The sequence below is a fragment of the Carettochelys insculpta genome, chromosome 5, assembly GCF_033958435.1.
Source record: "Carettochelys insculpta isolate YL-2023 chromosome 5, ASM3395843v1, whole genome shotgun sequence".
In the NCBI taxonomy this organism is placed as follows: Eukaryota; Metazoa; Chordata; order Testudines; family Carettochelyidae; genus Carettochelys; species Carettochelys insculpta.
This window is the reverse complement of record NC_134141.1, coordinates 82,828,059-82,852,489: the sequence shown is the minus strand read 5'-3', so window position 1 is coordinate 82,852,489 and position 24,431 is coordinate 82,828,059. Positions and strand designations below refer to the sequence as shown.

Sequence of the window (24,431 nt, the reverse complement as noted above, 5' to 3'; positions counted from 1 at the left end):
GCCATCAATGAACTCACAAATAGCAGGGTGACATTAAGACATCCTACTCATTATCAAGTGACCACTGAGAAACTTGCCTGATAAGCACTTAGCTTAAAATTAAAAATTTGGCCTTCTACATAACTCATGCCTTTTTGTGCAGCACAGCGCTTCATTCATTGTAAAAAGTTAACCTTCTGTGTTTTACAATGTACCTTCTCAAAAGTCCACCTTTGTTGCTTTTTCCCCCCACATTCCAACGCAGCTGGAGTAAAGAGTTTTTTACCTACTCCCCCAGTTCCTCCCACTCTTCGGCTATCACAGATCAGATGGTGGAAAAAAAAGTACATGGGATGAAATGTTTAATGAGCTAATGCAATCTGCCTGACAAACAGAGCTCAATTTAATATGTAACGAATGCTGGTAGAGATCTTCCACAACGAACAGCAGGACTGGAGAGCAGACAGGAAACACTATCCTAAAACGAAGGAGGACATGTTGAGGTTCATGGGGGCGGGGAGCAAAAAGAGCTGATGAGGTGGCTGGTAGAGGTCCAGGAAAAGCATCTGGAGCAGAAGCCCCCTGCACCTTGTGATGAACTACCAACCCTCCTCACCAAATTCCACAGCCTCCTCCACGAGTTGCCCTAGAATGCAGTGGGGAGGGGGTGGCCCCAGGATGCTTTTCACTCAACTCCCAGGGATGTCTCCTGGAACAAGGCAGTTCTATCCCTAAATTTCTTTTCGGCGTTTCCTAAATAAAAAACATGAGATTTCAGAACAGGATCTTTACTGTTTTTGTCAGCTTCATTGGTTGTGTGTGGGTGCAGTGTACATGTTGAGCAGCAGACACACCTTGTTAAGAGCAACATAGATAACTGTCACACTTTCTCACCCCCCCATATCAGAAACTTTTCCCCCTTATTTTCAGCAAGCAAAAACAACAATCAGGATACTGCTTTCGCTTAGGTCTCACACAGACAACCAACTGTGACAGCATTCCTTTAAATGGCTAAAGGCACATTCTACCGGCATTCTGCATTTGCTCAGCCTGTAGCTTAACTGCTCCTTACTGTTGCCCAGGCTGCCTATGTATGGCTTCACGAGTCACAGGAACAAGGGCTAGGCCAGATCTCCACAGATAACTCTTGGCATTTCCATGTCTCCAAAGGTAATTATCCAGTCTGAGAAGAAAGTTTCACCTTGCAGCTTTCTGAAGAGATCAGAGTTCCTAAGATGTATGCATCATGCACTTTTCCCAACCATACCATGTTAATGATGGCGAAATGTCTCTTGTGATCTACCAGCATCTGAAACACCACTGAGAAGTACCCCTTGCGGTTTATGTACTCTTTGTAAGATGATCTGGGGCCAACATAGGTATCTTAATTCTATCTATCACCCCTAAACCGACCACAATCTCCTCCAGATTTTCCAGAGCCGCTATCCTTCCTAGCAGAAGAGTACCGATTGCTCTGGCTACTTGAATCACAGCAGATCCTACTCTGAATTGAGCCCCAACTGACCAGTACCAGTCTGGCATTGAAAGCTTTCTCAGGGATATCGTCACTTGCTTCTCAATTGTCAGAGAGAGTCTCATTTTGGTACTGCTGTGCTTCAGGATGATGGAAAGCAATTCACAAAGTTCCATGAAAGTGGCTTTAAGCATACACAAGTTTTGAAGTCATTACTCATTGTTTCATAGCTGCATAACTATGCAGTCCCAGCAATCTGCGCTTGTCTCCTGAAACTAGAGTCAGCATTCACATCTGCCAAAGAGCCCGAATGCTGCTGGCATATACCAACTGCTCCACTCAATGGGTTCCTGCATGTCTGCGTTCACAGCCTCCTCATGGTCTTATTTGCATCAGTGGCTGCTGGCTAGGCTCTAGACAAACTGCAGCATAATGTGTTTGAAATGTTTGCATAGCAGTTTGCAGCTGTTTGGGGTCCATGCTTGCCACGCTATAGCTATGGCATCTGCATGGATAACCATGGGGGGAGAAAAGGGGGCACAAAATGATCGTCATTGCTTTCAAGCAGGAAGAGAGGGAGGAGATAAATGCATTATGGGAGGCTTACAACACGTACCCAGGATCATCTGCTGCAATGTTTTTGTGCCATCAGGCACTGCAAGACTAACCCAGAATGCAAACTGGCAGTAGGAATGGTGTTAAAATTTAAAGGTAGCCATGCTAGTGGGGACACACTCTTTGACCTAAGAACACCCACAGTGAGGACATGAACCTTTGACTTTGTCAAAAGTCAACCTTAATAAATTCACCCTAAATTCTTAGTGTAGACATACCCTTAATGTCTACCCATCTGCCTCTTCCTATTCTGTGGCTCTGCTTCCACTGAAGGGGATCTAGTTAAAAATGAAAAAGCCACCAGACCTATTAGCAGAAAACTGAAACTGTGAAAGAGCCATTCAAGTGGTAATGAAGCCATTTAACAGGCATTTGCCAATTCCAAAAATATAGTGTCAATTTCTGACTTTACTTATCAAAAGGTAGTGAGTTCGTCTGTATCTTCAAAAACAACAAGCAGTCCTGTGGCACCTTATAGACTATCAGGTATTTTGGAGCACAAGCTTTTGTGGGCAAAGACCCGCTTCATCAGATGCGTGAGACGTGACTCATGCATCTGACGAAGTGGGTCTTTCCCCACGAAAGCTTATGCTCCAAAATATCTGTTAGTCTATAAGGTGCCACAGGACTGCTTGTCGTTTTTGACTTTGTTGTGTTAGTGTAGGGGACCTGAGTTTAAAATTTGCTTTAAAAACATTTCATTAACATGCTGCTGAAGATTATAAAAATCACATCTATAAAAAAAAAAACAAACATCTCCTCCACCGGCTGGGCTGCCATTGGGCAGAGGGGCGCCAGTTTAATAGTACTGCATAGGGGTTCCATATATCCTAAGGACATCTTTGCCTTTACCAGTGAATTTATACCAGTGTGTGGCCAATCTGCTCAGGCTTTACAAAACCTAGTGTGTGTCCACCTGACACTGATGAAGTGGTGAACCAATTAATAAATTAAATGGTGTATCTCTGAGGTACTGTACTGGGAGCTGGAGATGGAGAGGGAATTTGGCTGGTACCTTACTCAGCAATTCATGAGTGGCTCTGGGAGCATCCATCCACTCTGGCTGGATGTGGTGGTCCACATACGGTTGTACTAGGTGATGATAGTGCCTGGAGGGGTTGCTGCTGGCCACTAGCAAGACACAGAGATAACCCAGGCTGGAGAAAGTTAAGGGCACACAGCAGTCCCACAACCCCAGGCTGCACTTTGGGAGAATCTTGTCACATGGTTAATTTTTTTTTTAAATAAGTCATATTTTGGGGCCGAGAACCTCACCTTCACAGAGATGTTAGAATTGGAATAGATCAGTTAGGTCATGCACTCCATCCCAGCCAGGGCAGAATGCTCCCTATTATACTTTCTAGAGCTTGGCTCAGTCATCCTGATGTTTTCCAAGATAAGGGCTTCCCTAATTTCTTTTGAGAAACTACCGCACAGCTAAAAAGTAGTACTCTTGAAACCCACTATACGAGTTTAAAGTGCTGAACAGTCCTCACAATCTACAATTCATTCTACAAAAACTTTTACCCTCAATTTCATCACACTTCAAGCTTTGCATTAGTGTAAATATAGGTCTTTGATGTTTCCACCCTTGAAATTTCTGTATGCTAATTCTTCTTTCAGCGAGGCCTTTTAACTATGAAACTGTACGTGTCTGGCTTCTTCGGTCTTTCCTCATAGTCCCTCTAGTCTCCTGTTCTTTTTCTGCTTGATGTTCTTGGAACCCCTTGCAACATGTTTACCTATTTCCAGTAATGAAACCAGTAACCAAAACATAAAATCACTCATGCATAAGAGGGATATTCTTTCTGACAAGATGCCTTCTGTGCGTGCAAACAGCAGACCTGATTCAAGAGCCCAGTGAAGTCACAAAGTCAGCCCACTGATTTTAGATCAAGCCTGGTATCCTCCTGATTCTTTATTTGGTTACAAAGATACTAAAAATAAAGCATCTCCACTATATTTACAGGGTCCCACATAAAAACAAACATTTTGTGTTCTCTCTGCTGGGACTTCTCACCAGCTAAGACAAGACCTATCCTCATCTGTCTAGAACTGCAGATGCACACGAAGATAGTTTGGCATAACAGAGATCATCATCAGTTAACTGTTCCATTCCAAACATGAGGAAACATATTTGCCAAATGAAAACAGCAAAAGTCTGGGAGTGAAAAATCTTTGCCAGTTTAAGAATTTAATATTCTGACTTATCTTTAGTTACCTGAACAGTTCTGTTCTAGTGTTTAAGTAGCAATGTAAGAACCCTTTTTCTCATTGATAATAATTCAATATGAACAAGACTTGCACCAACTGATATGTAAGAGAGATACATTCCTTTGACATGTCTTAAATGAAACTAGGTCACAGCAAAAAATTCTAACCAAGTGAGCTAATTAACAAAGAATTTTTTTTCTGTGTTCGCCTTTATACACAAGTTCTAAAAAGAATATTGAACATGGAATTCTCTCCCATATACCTGAGACAACCTTCACTGGTTAATTTTTAGGGTTGTATTTTTTTTTAAAATATACTAACCATAAAAGTTTTACTTTTAGAAATATACTAATAAAAGATAGGCCTTAAAATTTATGTAAATCGTCTTATTTAAGGATTCAACTATAATACTGTTTTTGAAGCCAGTGGACTTACTACATGAATATATAAAATTTTGCTAGACACCTAATCCAAATGCAGGTAATTGGCAACTAAAGCAAATAGAAGACAAATTTTCCCCTTATGCAGTGCCGCAGAGAGGATTAGCTTGCAAAACAGCAATTAATGTCAACTATCATTTACAAGAGACTTCATATGTATTAGAGCTCAAAGATTCACCTACCTGCAATTTTCCTCAGAGCATTTGTTGATTTAAGTGAATACTCCTGTATTAAAACAACATTTAAAAGTTAATTTCTCTTCTTAAAATAGGAGCACAATGCAAGTTAGCAAGAAATAAGAATATTGTACATTTATAGAACTCTAATCAGCTGGGGACAAAAAAAAAAAAAGGAAAAAGAAGAAGATCTAACTCCTCAGAACAAAATGGCACTTCTTGTCACTTGTGACCCCAATGTTGATCGAACAGCAGGCTTTCTGGGTACTGCCAGAGTAGCTATGACAGGGGCCTCAAGTTCACAGAGCGTAAAAGCAAGGAAGGTGCATTCAGTGAAAGAATTTTCAGGGTTCCCAACTGGAATCATACAATTCATGGTGTAGAGTTCTCCAATCTCAAAAATACTGTACTCAACAGCAAAAATATATGCATGTCACTCCCAATACAGGTTAAACTTCTAAAATCCGGGACTCTCTGGCCATGTATACATGGCCCTGGAGCATAGTGCTGCTGCCGGCAATGCTATGCTAATGAGGTTACTAGAAACATTTGCATAGCCGCCCAAGATTTCTATCTCGGCAGAGGGGGCTGCCAGCAGTAAAGAGGCCATGTGGATGTGCCTCTGCCAGCTAAACCACCCCGACAATCGCCAGTCCCTTATCCCTTATTAGCCATGAGAGCATACAAATGGGAAACCATTTGCAATTTCTAAAAACGTCATTAGCACAGAGCTGCCAGCAGCACTGCTATGCTCTGGGGCCAGGTAGATATGGCCTCTAGGAGCTTTGGCCAGGGCCAGGCAGCTGTAGCCAGGCACCAAAGGGCCAGGAAGCCAGCAGCACTGTAACCAGGTTAGCAGCCAGGGTGGCAGCAGCAGCAGGGTCCAGGAAACCACAGCTGAGGCTGGAAATGAAGCAAGCCTTGGCCCTGCCAGTGAGCCTGTGGCAGGGCCAAGGGAGGTTGCTGCAGCTGAGACTGGGGAACTGGCAATGGCTAGGAAGTTGTAGCTGGGAGCCCTGGCTGGGGCCAAGAAGCTCTAACCCAGTTAGTGGCACAGGGCCCAGCAACAGGCTGCTGGTGCAGAGGGTAGCTGGGAAAAATGTCCCCTGGTCTGGCAAAACCCTTTGTTCAGGACAGCTCAGGTCCAGAGGGTGCCAGACCACGTAGGTGCAACCTGTAATTGGGTCACTGAACAGGATAGGAAATTTATCCAACTTTCCCTAGCAGCTAGTAAAGAGGGATGTTCTTTAAGACACAGCTTGTTCCTGTAAAGAACATCTTGCTAAAGTGATGACGCTCCCTTCCCTGAAACGAGAGCCACACACAACCAGCATATATCTGAAGCCTCTTTTGTTGCAAGCACACCATCAAATAACAAAAACAAATAAATACACACACACACACACAACCTGGAAAGTGGGTGCACCCACAGAAACACTCAGCAAGAACACAAAGTATGTCAAGTAGTCAGTACAATGGAAAACAGGGTCCATGAGTGTATTCAAAGTGAGTACACAAACTACAGCCTAGAACAGAGTATTTAGCACTCCTACTGTTTGAAACAAAAAACATCTCGCAGCTTCCATTTAGCTGCTTAAAAACTTCTTGGAAGAATTTCAAATTAGATAAGTAACCTAGTTAATACATTCATTATCTTAAAGTCAGAAAGCGCAAATGCATAGCTCTTACAAAATACTTTTCTATTCTTACTATAAACTAGTATCTAACCTTGTAAGTATTTCCCAGATTATCCTCTGCTGAGGTAGATGGAGTTTGCTTGGCAGAAGGAATGTCACTTGCTTCAAGATCAGTAGCATGCCTTTTCAAGGATGTCCGGTCCAAATTAATAAATGACTCTATCAATGCTTTCTGCGGTCCTTCTGTTCCTGGGCAATTGTCTAAAGAGGTAGCAGCTTTATCAACTGTAGCTGTCGACAATCCAATGCTGTATTTGTAATACACGTCAAAGTTACCATTGTGAAAAGTTATTAATGTGTTAAAAAAATTAACAAAAAAAAACAGACTTGCAGGATATGAAGCAAGGTTACAAGCTGATTCAGACAAATCTTTGCTTATATTCTCATGTGCAAGAAGCATCACTTCAAACCCCTTCAATTTTTATAATTTACATAATTAACTTCACAAGTTTGGAGTTTTATTTATAAAACCACCAGAAACTAGGAATTCTCCAGACTACTCCTGTCCGTCTTTTTAAAGGTCTTGTTTTTTATTTTAATATCTTTTCCACTGGAACTGTATAAGTCATCTCGATCTAACAGCGTATTTTCCTTAATATGCCTGTTATGTGGTCCACAAGGACACATGTCTGGGTTAGCATGTACAAGCAGTTAAGAGAGTTATATATGTGGTATCATATAATGGAGCAAAAACATCTAGTGAGTTGAAGAACAGGACAATGGTTTTTAACAAAACATGTATTTTGAGAGCTGCATTTTGCTGTACTACCTGTGGCAACGAAGGAAAATGGCATTCTTCCTGCCAACTACAGTTCTCTCTTTTATCTATGATAGTCATGTTAGGAATTGTCAAATAAGCTCCACTTCCATGACAACATAAATCAATCCATACCTTACTATAAACTGCTTTTTACTGTAATTATTACAGTATTGTAGATGCTCAGGGTATTAAACTTGCAGCCTCATCGCTATGAGATTTCCAGTACACACCCTTGGAGGAAGATGATAGTCCTGTGGAACAAACAGGACAAAACTGGCCTGCCACAGAAGGGGAATTAACAAAGCAGAGTGAACCTACCAGGATACAGGAGGACTTGAGAGACATATTCCATTATTGGTCCTCATTAATTTTGCCTATCATTATCAGGGGCCCAAGGGCAATAATTCCCTGATGCAGGAGTTTCAGAGGAATATACCTAAGGCTGCTCCTTGACGGGGAGGATCTTCAAGACACTGAGAAGCAGAATTAGCTGAACTTACTATGCCAATTCAGTGGCAGACAGCTTTGTTTCATACATGTTGTGATGTGGGAAGGGAACTATACCTTAAGGTAACATGTCTAAGTTGTAAGTGTATTGCTATGTTATTCTTAGGAAGATTTCCTCTTAACTTATAGTATATTGATGTAATTTCTTATGTGTAGATTGTGCTGCAGTAGATCATGGAAATGAGAGTCATTTCAACAACTGATGTGAAAATACGCACTATTAGATCAATGTCACAGGCATACTCAATCCCTCTGTTTTTCTGTACTGCTGTAAGCTTAGTTTGACAACAATGAAATAGTTCTGTCCCTCTTTATTCAGGGAAAGTATTAATGAACAGAATGAAAAAAATTAAAGGAATTCTTATCACGTTGTCTCTTTCACAAGTGTTCCAACAAAGGTGAAACCTTAAAAAAACCTCAAACTACAAAATCCAAAGTTGTTCAGAAAATAAGTGTATTTCATTTATAATTTCCACTATTTTTACCATAAATATTCAAGTCAATACAGAACTAAATTTTATAAGCGACCCACTAAAAGAAAATTCAGGTGAAACTATAGTGCTGCTGGCACGCGACCAAAATATTTAACAAATTAAAACTCATTTACATAACTGATTTGTTGCTCACAGATCTGAGAATGATCACCTACCACTTGTTTTAGTGAGTATCATGACCCAGGCAGCGTTTCTCCTGCATTTCTTTTAGTGAGTTCCATCGTATTTAACTTTAGAGGCGAGCAATATGCTACCAGATAAATCTGCGTTTACTCATCCTTTACTTACCTCTGCCCTTCTATCACATTAGCTAAGCTTGTACTGATTGGAGTGAGAAGTATTGGGGCTGGCAGCAAGGGTTCCACAGCTTGTTCTGCTGACGCAGATGTATCATGGTACTCTCTCGAGTCAGCTGGGATTTCCACTAGTGTTAAAATAAAGGTCTGTTCCTCCACTTCCTCTGTACATTCATTACCAGTTCCACTCAGTACTGAAAGGTGTTGGACACAAGAGACAGTAGGATTTAATTATCTATTTACAGTGCAAAAATTATTGTAGCAGTTGTGCATTGTACCATGCCCCTCTCCACGGCAAGTGTTAGATTTTCAGAGTTTGTTTCTCAAGAAAGAAAAGGCTGAGACTACTGTGCAAACATGCTTGGCTTCTCAGGGACAGAATGGAGGACCTCACAACACTCCACAGTGAGCCTTTCTGCTCATTAAAGAGCTTTGTTTTGTCTCTTTGGCCAGCCAATATTCTTCACTGAGAAAGAGAAGCATTACAGTAAACAGATGTATTCTATGCTAATTAAATCCATCAAGTCATCCATTACCCACAAAGATCAGAAACTAATACCACCACCAGCAACCAACAGTTACTCCTTTAGTACAAGCAGTAGGTGCCTGGTATTGTGGCAGAAGTCTCAGATTCTAGTACTACAGACAACCTGTGATAATATACTGTTCTAGCAAGATTAGGCATCAATCCTAACATTCTAGAAATCCATAAGGCTTTTTCAAGAGTCAAACATTAAGAGGTGGATAGTAGCCAATTGCTACCAGCAAGGATGAATTTAACAAAACAATGAAGACAAGGAATCTAGCAAACACGAGCATTGTTCCATTAGCTCTTCCGGTTGAACGACAGAGTAACAAGCTACTACATTAATATACTACATACAGCATACTATCACTACATTTAAAGGACTCTGAAAAAACGTTAGTGAAGAAGAATGAACTTCAGAGAGAAAAGACTGAAAATTAAAGTTAAATCTCAATTATACAAAGTTATAGCTGCAATATAATGCAGAAATCCCTTAATTTGATTGATATAAGAACTACTGCAGGTTGAACCTCTTTAGTCCACCCCCCGGGGGCACTAACCAGTGCTAAAACCACAGGAGGTCAATATTGTAGTAAGTCTCTTTGTTTTTATTTCACCAAGGCGAATAAATGGAACAATGCTTCCAGTGCTGCTTAATAATGTATGACTGTACCAATTCATCCTATATAAACCCAAAGCTTATCAGCTTTCTTCATAACAAAGTATTAGTGCTGCCACGCAATTTTACTGTACTGGCACAAGGAATTAAGTAGCGAAAACATAAAAAGCTTGCTTATGCTTAGCAGCATTACCAGTACTTGCAATGCTTGCTGGGCTCTTAGAAGACAGTTAGGGACAACTTAGAGCTAAATAACAACACAGACAGGACTAGTGGCTATAAACAAACTTTACATGACTGCAGGAAACCTAGCCACACATGATAAGCCAACATCTGGCTAACTAAAATCATAACAAACCACAGATTTTGCCAGACTAGAGAGGTTCCACCTGTACTCCACTCTTAATCCACTCAGTGTTTCTTTATCTCTATTGATATGTTTTGAAAGATATTCCCTATTCCAAGTCCTCTGCTATAACAAGGCATAAAGAGATAAGGAGGGGGGAAAAACAGCCTATATTCACATATGCCTTCATTTTGAAAGAATAAATCACAATCTTAGCAGCAAGACTAATTCTTTTACAGTAAGTAATTTAAATCAGACTTTTTCCCCCTTGTTCAAACTGTACTGGTTCTAAATTTGCTTTTATCCATCGTAGTTTGTTCTAAAAAGGTCTATATCTGCTATCTATATCTTCTGCTGTATTCAAATGTATAAGCTTAAAGACACAAGATCTAAAAATTCTTCAAAACTTATGTCTCTTCTGTGACTTATGGCATGAATTTAAATATACAATAGCAAAAAATCAATCATCAACACATCACTAACACGAACTACTTCAGTATCAAATTAAATTAGTTACATCATAACAGTTGTAGAAAGCTCCTAATTTTTCAATCCATCTTTGCACAAAAACTTCTACCATACTAATTGTTTTCATTTTATTTTTACATATGCATATGCACAATAAAAATAAAAAAAAATATGAAAAGCAATTCCCAGACATACTGACTTGTTATCAGACCTATCTGGGCTAGCAAGTATTGCTTTGCTGTTTAGACCATTTATATACTGTACCTGAAGTTTCTTTTGTGGTGGTTATATGTTGCTGTTGGGACTCCTCTGTAACTGCTTCAGTCTAGAAAACATATTCCAAAAGAAATACAGGAGAACCCTGGTTATCCATTCTTTGCAGCCCTGCAGCAGCCAACCCGCTCTGCCAGCTCTGGCCAGCCAACCCCATGGCAGGCGGCCATGGCAGCCACCCCCCTACAGGCGGTTTCTCTCCACCAGCCCTGGACAGCCGGCCCTGCCACAGCAGTTTCCAATAAACAAATTGCCCTTCTTTGGAGCAATGCATGAGTGGCTTTAGGAAATACATTAGAAACCCCACTGTCTGACTTTTAGGGTAATCCGACCATCCTTCAGTCCCATTTAGGTCAGATAAATGGGGTTCTCCTGTATTAACAACCATAGTAAACAACCCTGGAAAACAAAGTTTTCTGAAGTATGGATTTTCCTTTTTTAAGTGCTTATCAAGTGTTACAAGTAACAAAGCCACATCCTAGCCAGGTTTTGTGGATTTTTTTCCAACTATGCTGAATATCTAGAATGGAAGGATGTAAAGATAATGGAGACTGGAAACACTTTGGAAATGTAACTACAGGTGGCACCTCTGAAATCTGTGACACTCTTGTCCAGCAGGACCATGGATGTTCTAGGACCAGAGAGTCCTGGGGCTGAGATTTGGACTGGCATCGAGGGCTGAGGCCACCTGCCAGTCTCTCAGCAGTGCAGGACAGGTCAGAGCCCTGTGGCAGCATGTGGCTGGAGCTCGAGTCCTCTGCCAGCCTTGGGGAGCCCAGGCTGGGCTGGAGTCCCCTCGGAGCAAGAGATTAGGCCTATGGCAACCCACAGGAGCCATCTGGGAGCAGAAGCCCTGGACCTCCCCTAGTCTAGCAAATTCTTGTGTTTGGGGCACATCAAGTCACAGTTATGCCAGACCAGGGAGGTGAAACCTGTATAAGCATTACTGTGTGTTCTACTTATATGTACTTTATCTTCATTATCTCTAGCAATGGATTGTTAAAAAATAACTTCATTTTTTCTACAGCACAACTCTGCAAAGCTGACTCATATAATGGATTGCTCAGCAGTACAAAGAGCATCAACTCCCTTACCTATTACAGAAATACTGTGATGCTTGGAGAAAAACAATGAGCTTAGTCACTCTTCCTCCCCTTCCATTCTGCGGCAGATTATATTGCTAAAAAATAGTATTTTATTGCACTCTTGCCGGGAGTGCAGTGTTGAGGGCATATACACTCACTTCCACTTAGGTAGAGTCAGTTCATCTCTGAACCAACTGGCAAAAGACAAAGTAAAAGAGCTGTGATAATTCAATCAATGTTTGCATCACAGAGAAAGTCAAGGGCTTGACAATGTATTGGATCTCTAAAATGCCCTTTGTTAGGAGCATAGTCACTAATGAAAAACCTAAAGATTTAAGGACTTAAGAACTAGGAGGGATTGGGGTTTTTCATTTGTTTGGTTTTTTGGCTTTTGTTTGTTTGATAATTAATTGTTAACCAATTAATATCACACTACAATGTAAAATCTTACACGCAGTGACAATGTGACCTGAAAGCTCTATGCAAGCTTGAAACTTTGTCCCCTTCACCAAAAGAAATTGATCCAGTAAAAGATATTGCCTCACTCACATCTTGCCATAAAAAGGTCAATAACGATTTTAAATAAAATGAGAGATGGTACGTACAGAAATGCAAGTCTGACCAGATCATCATTCTGGCACAACTAAAAGTACAATCTAAGGCTAAAGAAACAAACATGCGTAACTGAAGCATGCACACAACACTTAAAAGGGATGAATGTAACTTAGGATACTTGTGTGGGTATAGATGGATGCAAACAAACCGCATACTGAAGACCTCTGCTGCATATGTACATAATATGGAGGTTCCAGGCTAAATTATCTAACCAGGGAAAATTGATTTAGGATTTGGATTTTTGAGGCCAGAAGAGACGATCAGTTCAACTAAAGTGACCTAATTTATACAACAGCTAGTTACCCACAATGGACGAATGTTTTTCAAAACATTACTGATATAGGTGCCAGCCTTCTGCATGCCTGGGAGGGAGGTGGATGTTCAACCCCTCCACTCCACCCCAGACCTTTCCCCTAAGTCCCTATCTGTACCCCTTCTCTTCCTGCTTTCTTTCAGTCTCTTACCACCTCCTCCCCTAAGTTCTTCCCATTACACTCCTCCCCACAACCTCTTGCACATCGCAAAACAGATGAATGACAGAGGGAGAAGAGTTAATCGGCAGGGGACATCTGCCGATGGGAGGTGCGGGGCGGGGAAAGGGGGAGCTGGCTGCCAGTGCGTGCTAAGAAAAAAATTTTTTTTCTGTGGGTACTCCAGCTGAGAGTACCCACAGAGTTGGTGCCTATTATCATTGCCCTCTTGGAAGTTTCTCCAAATAACTTTTGTTTTTACAGCCTCTTACAAAAACAAGCACTGCTAATACAAGAAATATTTTAAAAAACAAGCATTTTTTACCTGCGTCAAGTGAACTTCATGCAAGTCGTGCACAACAGTACAGGGCTTACTTTCAGGAAGGACACCAACAGAATTTTGATTAGAATCATTCTCTAGCCCAAATAGGGAAATCTCTGCCTTTGGAGATTCTATAGGAGGTTTTAACTCCCCCAAAGCTCCCCAAGTCTCTTCTGTCTTCTTTTCTGTTCTGTAAGATGTATACAGTTAGTGAGAAGCCAATTAAGCAATATGTAAAGAGAAGTTACTCACCGTAGTAACGGTGGTTCTTCGAGATGTGTCCCCGTGGGTGCTCCACAATAGGTGACGGCTTGGCCGGTGCCGCAGATCAGATCTTCCAAGCAGTTTCTGCCGGACCGCGCATGTGCCGGCGCGCGCCGCTCCCTGGCGCGCTCCTGGCCATGTGCGCGATCCGGTCCCCGCCAGTTCCTCGACCAACCGCCTCGGGTGCCCCTGCAAAACACTAACAGAGATCCGAAGCGGGGAGGATGGGCGGGAAGTGGAGCACCCACGGGGACACATCTCGAAGAACCACCGTTACTACGGTGAGTAACCTTTCTTTCTTCTTCGAGTGTCCCCGTGGGTGCTCCACAATAGGTGACTACCCAGCAGTAACCCAAGATAGGTGGTGGGTAATCGGATTAAGTGCAGCTGGTCCCCGAGAGGACCGCTGCGGAGACACGGGTATCCTCTTGGAATACCCTGTGAAGGGCGTAATGTTTGGCGAAGGTGTCGTAGGATGACCAGGTCGCCGCTCTGCAAATGTCTTTCAATGCAACGCCCTTGAAAAAGGCTGTTGATGCTGCCACCGCCCTGGTGGAATGAGCCCTGGGAGTGGCCGACAAAGGAGTCTTTTTGAGCTCGTAGCACATTTTTATGCAGGATACAATGTGCTGTGAAATTCTCTGCGATGAGAGACCTTCTCCTTTCGATTTGGGAGCGAGGGAGACTAGGAGTCTATCCGTTTTCCGGAAGGACTTGGTCCTGTCTACGTAGAAGGCTAGCGCCCTCCTCACGTCCAGGAGGTGTAGGCGCGCCTCTTCGCTGGAGGTATGAGGCTTTGGATAAAACGAGGGTAGAACAATAGGTTCATTGATGTGAAACTCGGAAGAAACTTTGGGAACAAAGGCTGGATGCAGCCGTATGGTTACCGCCTCCTTGGAAAAAACAGTGCAGGGTGGCGTTGCCATGACTGCCGCAAGCTCACTCACCCGACGAGCTGACATAATTGCAAGAAGAAAGGTCGTCTTTATTGTAAGGAGGCGAAGGGGAACCGTGGCCAAGGGCTCGAACGGTGGTCCCATGAGTGTGGTAAGCACCAGGTCCAAGCTCCACGAGGGTGGAATCGGTTTCCGAGGGGGGTAGAGGTTTACCAACCCTTTGAGGAACCTGGTAACCATAGGGTGGGCGAACACCGTGTGCCCCCCATCCTCATGTCTGAACGCCGAGATGGCGGCAAGGTGGACCTTTAACGAGGATAGCGAGAGTCCTGCTCTCTTGAGGTCCAGTAAATACTCTAGAATTGTAGGTATAGGCACCGAAAGGGGGGCCAGCTGCTTGGTAGAACACCAAGCCATGAAGCGAGTCCATTTTTGTTCGTAGGTTTTCCTAGTGGAAGTCCGCCTGCTACTTTCTAGGACTTGCTGTACTTCCACTGTGCATGTGCTCTCTAGGGAGCTGAGCCATGGATTAGCCACGCTTGCAGTCGCAGGCTTTGGGGGTGCGGATGCACTATGGACCCCTGGGCTTGCGTGAGCAGATCCGGCGCCACCGGAAGAGGCATCGGTGGGCGGTCCGACATGCGCAGGAGTAGGGGGAACCATTGTTGGCGATCCCATGTTGGGACTATCAGGATCATCCGAGCCTTTTCTCTCCTGGCTTTTTGCAGAACCTTGTGGATCAGCACTGCGGGGGGAAACGCGTAAAGCAGGGGGCCCCCCCACGGGATCGCAAACGCGTCCCCCAGGGACCCCCGGCCCAGCCCTGCTCTGGAGGAGAATCGTGGGCACTGTTTGTTGTGCTGAGTGGCAAACAGATCTATTTGGGGAAACCCCCATGCGTGGAAAATCGGCCGTAGTAGATCGGGACGGATCTGCCACTCGTGGGTGAGCGCAAAACGCCTGCTCAACTGGTCTGCCTTCACGTTGTGCGCGCCCGGCAAGTATGAGGCTCTCAGGATTATATCGTGGGCGATGCACCAGTTCCATAGGCGGATTGCTTCCGCGCATAAGGTACGGGATCGAGCTCCTCCTTGCCTGTTTATGTAAAACATGGTGGAGGTATTGTCCGTACTGATCCCGACGACTTTGCCTCGTATACGGTCTCGAAAGTGTTTGCAGGCGTTGAACACTGCTCTGAGCTCTAGCACATTGATATGTAGAGACTGTTCCGTGGGTGACCACAGTCCTTGAGCCACCTCTTCGCCCATGTGCGCTCCCCACCCTATGAGGGAGGCATCCGTAGTGAGGAAAACCGATATTTGCGGCTGATGGAAGGGTACCCCTGTTAGCAAGTTCCCGGGGTTTACCCACCATTGCAGGGATTAGCGCACCCCAGGTGAGGGCGACACCACCCTGTGAACGGTGTGTACTGCCGGCTTGTATACACTTGCCAGCCAGTGTTGCATGCTGCGCATGTGCAACCTGGCGTTCTGTACCACAAACGTCGCCGCTGCCATGTGGCCCAGCAGCTGCAAGCACGTCAAGACCGGCACTGTAGGGCTGAAGGTGATGACCTGCACGAGGGAAACGATGGCTCGAAAGCGAGCCTCTGGTAGGTATACTCTCGCCGAGACCGAGTTTATGCGAGCCCCTATGAACTCTATGTCCTGTGAGGGGTCTATCTTTGATTTTGCCAGATTGATAACCAGGCCAAGTGAGGAGAACGTGTTTGCTGTGACGCGTATCATGCGGAGGACCTCCCTTTTCGAGGTCGTTTTGAGCAGGCAGTCGTCCAGATACGGGAAGATAAACACCCCCTGTCTGTGCAGGTAGGCTGACACCACTGCCAAGGTCTTGGTGAAGACTCTGGGGGCCGAGGAAAGGCCAAACGGTAGGACCTTGTATTGGAAGTGTTCGTTGCCCACCATGAACCGGAGAAAACACCGGTGAGCCGGATGGATGGTTATGTGGAAGTACGCGTCTTGTAGATCGAGGGCTGCGAACCAGTCTCCATCGTCCAGTGCTGTAAGGATGGAGGCAATCATGATCATCCGAAAACGTTGCTTGCGTAGATACCTGTTGAGGCCACGAAGGTCTAAGATGGGCCTCCAGCCTCCTGTCTTTTTCTCCGTCAGGAAATACCGAGAGTAGAACCCTTTCCCTTGCAGTTGCTCCGGCACCTTCTCCACCGCCCCTAAGAACTCGAGGTGGGCCACCTCCTGCCTGAGCCTGGCTACATGGGAGGCCTCCTGAGGGTGGTGCTTGGGCGGGGGTCGCGGCGGCGGGAGCGACTGGAAGGGGATGGCGTACCCCGTGGCTATGATCTCCAGCACCCATTTGTCTGTGGTGATCCTTTGCCACTGGTCGTAGAATGGTCGGAGGCAATGGTGAAAAAGTCGTTTCGGATGATCTTGTGCAATGGTGGTGATGGCGCAGCCCTGGATCTGTATGTCAAACTTGTGGCCTTTGGCCCCGCCCCGAGGACGGACGGCCCTGTTGTGAGCGTCGCCTGGGGGTTCTGTACTGCTGGTGCTGCTGATGCCGCCCTTGCTCGTAACCCCTGTGATACTGGGGGCGCTGTTGCTGGTACTGGTACCGCCTTTGCTGTGGGTAGTACCTTTTCTTTGAGTATGGAGGGGTGTAAATCCCCAGGGTCCTGAGTGTGGCTCTTGAATCTTTACTGGAATGAAGGACCGAGTCAGTTGATTCAGCAAACAGCTTCTGCAAGTCGAAGGGAAGGTCGACTATCTTCGCTTGCAGATCTCTCGGTATACCCGAGGTCTGGAGCCAGGACTCCCGTCGCATCACCACTGCAGTTGCTGTGGAACGTGCTGCCGTGTCCGCAATGTCCAAAGCAATCTGAACTTCCATCCTCGCAGCCGCGTAGCCCTCTTGCCTATGGCCTTGAGGACCGGCTTTTTGTCCTCTGGAAGCGAGTCCATGAGGGAAGTTAATCTGGCATAGTTGTCGAAATTATGGTTCGCCAAGTGCGCTGCGTAATTTGCCATGCGCAATGTTAAGGTGGAGGAGGAGTAGACCTTTCTGCCGAACAGCTCTAGCTTCTTGGCATCTCTGTCCGTTCCCCCTGTTTTAAATTGAGATGTTTTTAATCTTTGTTGCGAGGACTCCACCACCAAGGAGTTTGGCTGGGGGTGGCTAAACAAGAACTCCATGCCCTTCGCCGGCACGAAGTATTTCTTATCCGCTCTCTTTTGAACAGGCGGAATAGTTGCAGGGGTCTGCCATATGGTAGTGGCGGACTCCAAGATCGCCTCATCAAGCGGTATTGCTACTCTGGAGGAGGCCGGGGAGCTCAAATTTTTAAGGAGCTTATGATGTTTCTCTTGCACTTGTGCTGTCTGGATGCCTTGCGTGAAAGCTACCCTCTTAAACAGCTCCTGAAACTGTTTGAGATCGTCCTTAGGATGGACGTCGCCTAAGGCCGTGGCCTCATCCGGGGAGGAAAACGAGGAACCGCTGGGGTACATTTCTTTGGACCCTTCCGGTTCTTGATGGTGATGGTGCGCCCTCTCGCTGGAGGTTTGCGAGGGAAAATCTCGTGGGTCTACGGCCAGTCCCCCCTGGGATGCTTGAGTCTCTGTTCCCGATCGCGATTGCCCTCGGGGGTACAAGGTAGTATGTGGGGATCTTTCCCTGGTAGATTGCCGGTGGTGTCCATGCCCCGCGTGGTAGGGACGACCATGGCAGTATAGGCACTGTTCCTGGGAAGGTGACCTTGACCATTCCCTTTGCACGTACCCTCTGTGTCTGGGAGAGGGGGATCATCGAGACACTGGAGAGAGCGATTTTGCATAATAGTCCAGCGTTTCAAATCCCAGGAAGGGTGAGGGTGGTGCCAGCCATGGGGAGGCTGATTGCAGGAAAGGCGAAGGGGGCTCCGGGTAGGCTAGGGGGGACCCCTGCCTCCTGGTTGGAGTCTGCAACATGAGCAGAGGGCTGTGAGAAAAGAGCTCCACAGCCCTGTCTGGAGAGGGGCTGCAGTGCCTCCTCTTGTGTGCAGCCTTTCCCCTCCCTAAGGGAGGTAACTCCGCCCCCTGATGGGCGGGGGATCCCGGCCCCGTCGGCACCGTGCTAGGCACGCTCGAAGGCGGTGCCGCACGTGCGGAGTCCTTCTGCGCCTGCAGGCTACGTGCCTGCGCGCTCTGCACCGCCGGTTCCCCGGGGGTTGGTGCCGCTGCCTGCGGTGCCGCCGGTACCGGCGCTTGCTTAGCCGCCGCCCTGCCTGTGGTGCGGGGCGGCTGGCTGATCATCGGAGGCTGAGCCGCTTCCACGTGGCTCTCCGTGCCGCCGCCAATCAGCTGTTGCTGCAGCTGGGGGCTGCGTGCTCCTCCCGTCCCGCTCACCGTTGCTGCCGGCAGGGATCGGGTTGGAGAAACTCTCCTCCGTTTTTGCGCTGATGGAGTGAGGGAGGCAGCTTTTCTTCTAAGGGCCCCGGAGGGTCCCTCCTGCTGCGGCCGCTCCGGCACGTCTGGCTGGAGGGCCTTGTCAAGAAGCAGCAGTTTAATCCTCATCTCCCTGTCTCTCCGTGCTCTTGTTGTTAATTTTGCACAGAAGGCGCATTTTTGTGCCACATGGGACTCCCGCAGGCACCTTATGCAGAGACTGTGCCCATCGGACACTGGCATCGCCTCTCGGCAGGACTCACATTTTTTAAAGCCTGAGGAGGACATTGTTGGTGAGTCTTTGAGTTTGTTTATGGGTACTTAGCACCCTCTTTGTGCTGTTTCCCCGTCTGATGGCCTGCCTCAGCAGGAGGGCTGATGGCCCTAGCTCCCGGCCTCCGGCGCTTGTTACTGGGACTGGCTTGAGCTGTCCCTCCGTAGCTTGTTTGTTGTTTTTTTTTAACAAAATAACAACCGGCTACTTATGGTAGCCTAAATAACTGAAAACTTTAAAGAGAAAACAATTAAAGTCGTTGAATACGCTATGTGGCTTTAGCTTAGTCGGATTCCGTCTGCAGCCGACGGCGGTTAAGAGGAACTGGCGGGGACCGGATCGCGCACATGGCCAGGAGCGCGCCAGGGAGCGGCGCGCGCCGGCACATGCGCGGTCCGGCAGAAACTGCTTGGAAGATCCGATCTGCGGCGCCGGCCAAGCCGTCACCTATTGTGGAGCACCCACGGGGACACTCGAAGAAGAATACATATTGTGAAATGGGGTAGATCAGACAATCTGCAAAGCTCTTATAGATGCTGTTGGCTGCTGACATATTTCCTTAATGCAATAAAGTAAAAAAAAAATCATACAAAAAACAAAACACAAAAGACAAAACACCTTATACCACAACTCATTTAACCAGAGTGGCTGAACACTGGAATAAACTGCCTAGGGAAGTCAGGGAATCTCCATCACTGGAGATATTTAACAGCAGACTAGACAGACATCTAGTGGGGATGGTATAGACAGTGTTTGGTCCTGCTGTGAGGGCTGGGGACTGGACTCAACCTCTTGAGGTCCTTCCAGTTTTAGTGTTCTATGATACCTCTATTAAGGAAAAATATTAAAAATCCCTCACAAGTCTCCTAAGGGTAAAATATTTTGGGGAATGTCTTATTTCACAAAATCTCTCCTAGCCCAGTCTCACAAGGTATCCAGAATGGGATATATATAGCTGCAGCAGCAAGCACAAACAGCCCACAGGTGAACCATGGCTGCTACAAATTTAATCCAAAGTATCAAATTGCTTTCTCAATTCCTGGGACTCAACAGGGGCTTCTACGCCAAAAACAAAAAATGTGATTCCATTAGTCTTATGTTAAGAATATTCAGCATATAAAGGCCTTAAAAATACCAACAAAAAAACCCTACCACCATTCAATGGAATTAAGTCATGCACCAAAACAACGATAGACACCACTGCCAGGTTCCCACAGTTTAAATTTACATCTACATTCCCTGGTTTTATGAATGTGTTTAAAATGCACATTTTTGAAATTTTATTTCAAAACATTTGAAACACATACCAACTAGCACACAGACACAGGACTTTCTTCATATCTGTTATCTTTATCTACTTACTCAGCAAGGTCTATGCTTCCAGATTCAAAATTCTGCAGACCTGCAGAACTGTTCTCAGCTGCTCTGATCTTCCATTCTTGCTCCACTTTTGGGTCTTCTATGGTATCCCTTAGAGCCTTCCCCTCTAAGATTTTAAAAATTAAATTAAATCATGTTCATTATAGTGTGTTATATTTTGCTAGTAACAGCAAGAAGACGCTGTTTGAATGCCTGAGACCATCATATATGCATTAGCTTATGGGACTGCTTTAAAAAATTCTACCAAGACAAATACAGTTATACTTAAAGAAAAGAGGTATAAGAATATGTCAAATATGGAATTCAATAACAGCACACTCTAACGTTGCAATGTTCATGCATGTCTTTAGATGTGAAGAGAAAGCTGAGTTTTCAATTTATGGACAAGATTTTCACAAAAAAAGGTAAGATGCCTTAAAAGAGTCTGTCAAGGACAGCTGGGCAAAATGTTTCAGACAAACTTGTCAAAAAAAGTGATTCCAACTACTCTGAAACAATCTGCAAATTTACCATAAATGTGCCAAACAGTTTTATCCAGAAACAAAAATCACCAGCATCACCAAGTGGCTGAAGAAGGAGGCCACCTTCTAACTTTTAGCCCAATGGTTATGGCACTCACCTGAGTGTAGGGAGACAGGGTTCAAATCTCTGACCCAGAGAATGGATTCAAGACTATGTCTCCTACAGAATTATTCAAACCCACTCTTTTTTTCCCATGGCTATTAAAGTACTTTTTACAACATGGAACAGCTTCAAAAAAGATGGAGACAAACCTACTTCAGAATTTCCCAAAGCTTTTGTGTTTAAAGGAGCTCTCTTGGGATAAGAAAAATTCAGACTATGTCTACACTACAAGATAAATTCGAACTTAAGGCAGTTAGCTCAATATTACAACATGATGGTCTTCACTCTAAATACCATTAGCTCGATTTAGGGAGCACTATTATAGATACCATAATATCGTCAGAACCGGCGGGGTGTGGTGTCAAGTTTCAACTTAAAAGTTAGAATAAAGGCCAGTGTGGAGGCACCACGTCTTAAAATCGAATTTACTAGCCTCTAGAGATGTCCCATATGTACCCCACAATGCCCCACAGTGCTATGCTATGCCCGCTACTCTCCAAGTATGCAGAAATTAGGTAACAGGAAGACGATGAATTTCAATTTGGGACCAGCAAGCCTGTAGCCATGGGCTCATGTTTTTATGAGAGGATGAGTAACGTCTTTCTTTCATTGTGATTAGCACTGTGAGCACATCTACCCATTACAAATAGCCCCAGAACAGAATCTGTGGTTCTGTCTCTACCTCTGCTAGCTGAGCACTTGGTATTTTTTCTGGACTACCTGGCACCAGCCACTGCCTTGCTGCACCATATGGCAGCAAGGCTGCTGTGGGGGTCATGCTTGTGTAAGAGGCCAAGAAACTTCTCCTCAGCAGTTTACATTTGCACGTGCCCCCACCTCCCTCACAGATGCTACACAGTCAGGGTCTTTCCCATGTTCAGCCATATCATGTGGGTAGCCCCCAACCCAAAAAAAAAAAGACATGCCTGTTATTCAGTGCTGACTACGCTTCCAGGTAGCACCATGTCCTGGCTTGCATTTAGTTAGGCTCCAAGGGCAGGAAAGATTTGCCAGGGCTTGCAGCCACCGGGGGGGAAGTCTCTCCAGCGACTAAGATTTTCAGGGTGATGCTGCCACAGAGGGAGTTCTCCATGGTGGCTGAGATTTTCAGGGGGGCTTGCATCCATCTGGGGGGGACTGCTTCAACTGGCCACCCACCAAAAATATTTTCAGGGCCTTTCTGCCCCTGGGGGGAAGTCTCCCCCCCAGTGGCTAATATTTTTCAGTGAGTTGCTGCAGCCTGGGAGGACCACCTCAACTGGCCATTCACTGAACAAACCACCCCCCACCACCCTACCCCAAAAAGGACCCAGGGACCTAGCTGTTGCTGGTGGGAAGTCTCCCCCAGCAGCTATGAATTGCAGGGGCTTGCAGCCACACAGGAGGATTAACTCAACTGGACCCCCACTGAAACCTCTGCCCAACCCCTGTCCCAACAAGGACCTAGAGGGTTAGCTGTCATGGGCGGGGTCCTTTCCCAGCAGCTACAAATTGCAGGGCTTAGCTGCCGCCCAGGGAGAACAATTCAAGTGTTCCTAAAGCCACGGACCCCGCAGCCAAAACAGATTTTTGGGGACCATGTCAACTGGCCATTCAACATTCCAAATACCAAACTGACCCACAATGGCAATAAAATTCGGCAAATCCCACTCCCTCATCCCCTTGTTGGCAATGTCTGTATAGTGAAGAGAGAAGCCAAAAATCTCTTTTCCTAGCCTTTTGTATCCTTTTTCTTCTAACTTTGGACTCCTTCACACAGGGAAGAGTGGGTGGAGGGCCAGTTGAGAATACAGACTGTGCGCAGAAACTGTATAATGGACTGGGAACCCAAAAACCTTCATGTCAGCAACTCTTTTTTCCAATAACTTTACTATCAACTCTTTCTTCAAGCTTTTCATTGTCCCTGTATTATTTTCAGGGAGCAGATGTCATCTGGGGGAGGTGGGGGGGGGGACTTGAGAAGAAACACACCTGCTGGATTTTTATAAAATCTTTTGTAATTCAGTCAGTCACAGGCACAGTTTGAAAAAGCAATTCAGTTACAGAAGAAAGATTTCTGCGCATTTGGCGATCTTTGTTGATGCACTAGTTTCCCTTCCTTCACCTGGAAAAATTGACATTTGCTTACCATGGAAGGTGAATGAGAGCAATGCAATGCGTGAAGATGTCAAATACCAGCAAAAATATCCAGAATACTATGGGGATGAGGGAACTGTGCGATAGGTTCCCACAATGCACTGTTGCAACAGTTGATGTCTGCCAATTAAGTGTGGCAGCAATAATTCCACTTTGTGAGAAGCATGTGGTACGGTGAGGATAATCAAATTCCAAGTTATAAAATCCAGCAGTACAAAATCAATATTAATAAATTCATGTTTATCTCATAGTGCAGGCATAGCCACAGATTCAAATCCCAGCTCTGAAACTGGATTTAAATCCAGGTCTCCTCTCTACCAGGTGAATGCCCCAACCGGTGGGCTAAAAGTTAAGGCCACTGCCTGATCACCTGTTAAAATGCCTGTAAATACATTGTTTCTTTAGAACCCAAACTATTTTTCAATTCATTGCAATTTTTTATTTGATTTGCCCACAATTTTTGTCCAAGTTTCCAGAACTGCCAGTCTTTCAAAGAAAAGTTATCATTCAAATCTACTCCTAACTCCCTATTTAGAAGCCTAACTTTAGGTTCCTGTTTTCTAAATCTTGGAAATGAAGCAGCTCACCACTGTGAACTTGCTTGAATTGCTCCACCTCAGATTTCTGATGAACATTCCTGTTTGTTCCTAGTACCACGCTAAGATTTGGTTTAGGCTTAGGAAGTCTGCATCTTGCAACCCTTGACGTACTATTCGCTTCGGGCACAGGATGATCACTACAAAGAAACAAAAACATACCATAAATGAAATTTCATCCTTCCCTCCTTTAACATGTTTGAATTCAGTGTCAAAAAGAAATTAATACCAGCAACGAGGGATATAGCTGTAAGAGGAGAAGGGCACAGCAAGGGAAAGGACGCTGAGCCAAAAAAAATGCAAGAGTAGTAATGGAGTATCAGGAAAAGTGGCCAGGCTGGCAGGGAGAAGCAGAAAGACCAGTTGAACTGGGAGAACCTGGAGTATTTGGAGTCTGATTGCAGCTTTAAACAGAACGACCAACAAGGATCAGAACAGGTAGGCTTACAGCAGTTACATAAGCCAGCATGTCCATCAACTTA

At 45.2% G+C, this 24,431-nt stretch overlaps 1 protein-coding gene across 3 annotated transcripts in view; it reads right to left on the bottom strand.

Annotated features, from left to right (window-relative positions):
- Positions 1–24,431, bottom strand: part of BDP1 (BDP1 general transcription factor IIIB subunit) — a 92,502-nt gene that overhangs the window by 10,473 nt on the left and 57,598 nt on the right. For all 3 annotated transcript variants that reach the window (XR_012645761.1, XM_074995411.1, XM_074995412.1), the window contains exons 33-39: positions 23,941–24,089; positions 20,576–20,699; positions 13,380–13,566; positions 10,876–10,936; positions 8,645–8,846; positions 6,627–6,843; positions 4,905–4,947 (exon numbers count right to left, since the gene is read on the bottom strand). Coding sequence is in view for 2 of the 3 variants with exons in the window: in XM_074995411.1 (XP_074851512.1) it covers positions 4,905–4,947; positions 6,627–6,843; positions 8,645–8,846; positions 10,876–10,936; positions 13,380–13,566; positions 20,576–20,699; positions 23,941–24,089 (983 nt within the window). In the remaining variant the exon portion in view is untranslated. The remainder of the gene's footprint in view (positions 1–4,904; positions 4,948–6,626; positions 6,844–8,644; positions 8,847–10,875; positions 10,937–13,379; positions 13,567–20,575; positions 20,700–23,940; positions 24,090–24,431) is intronic.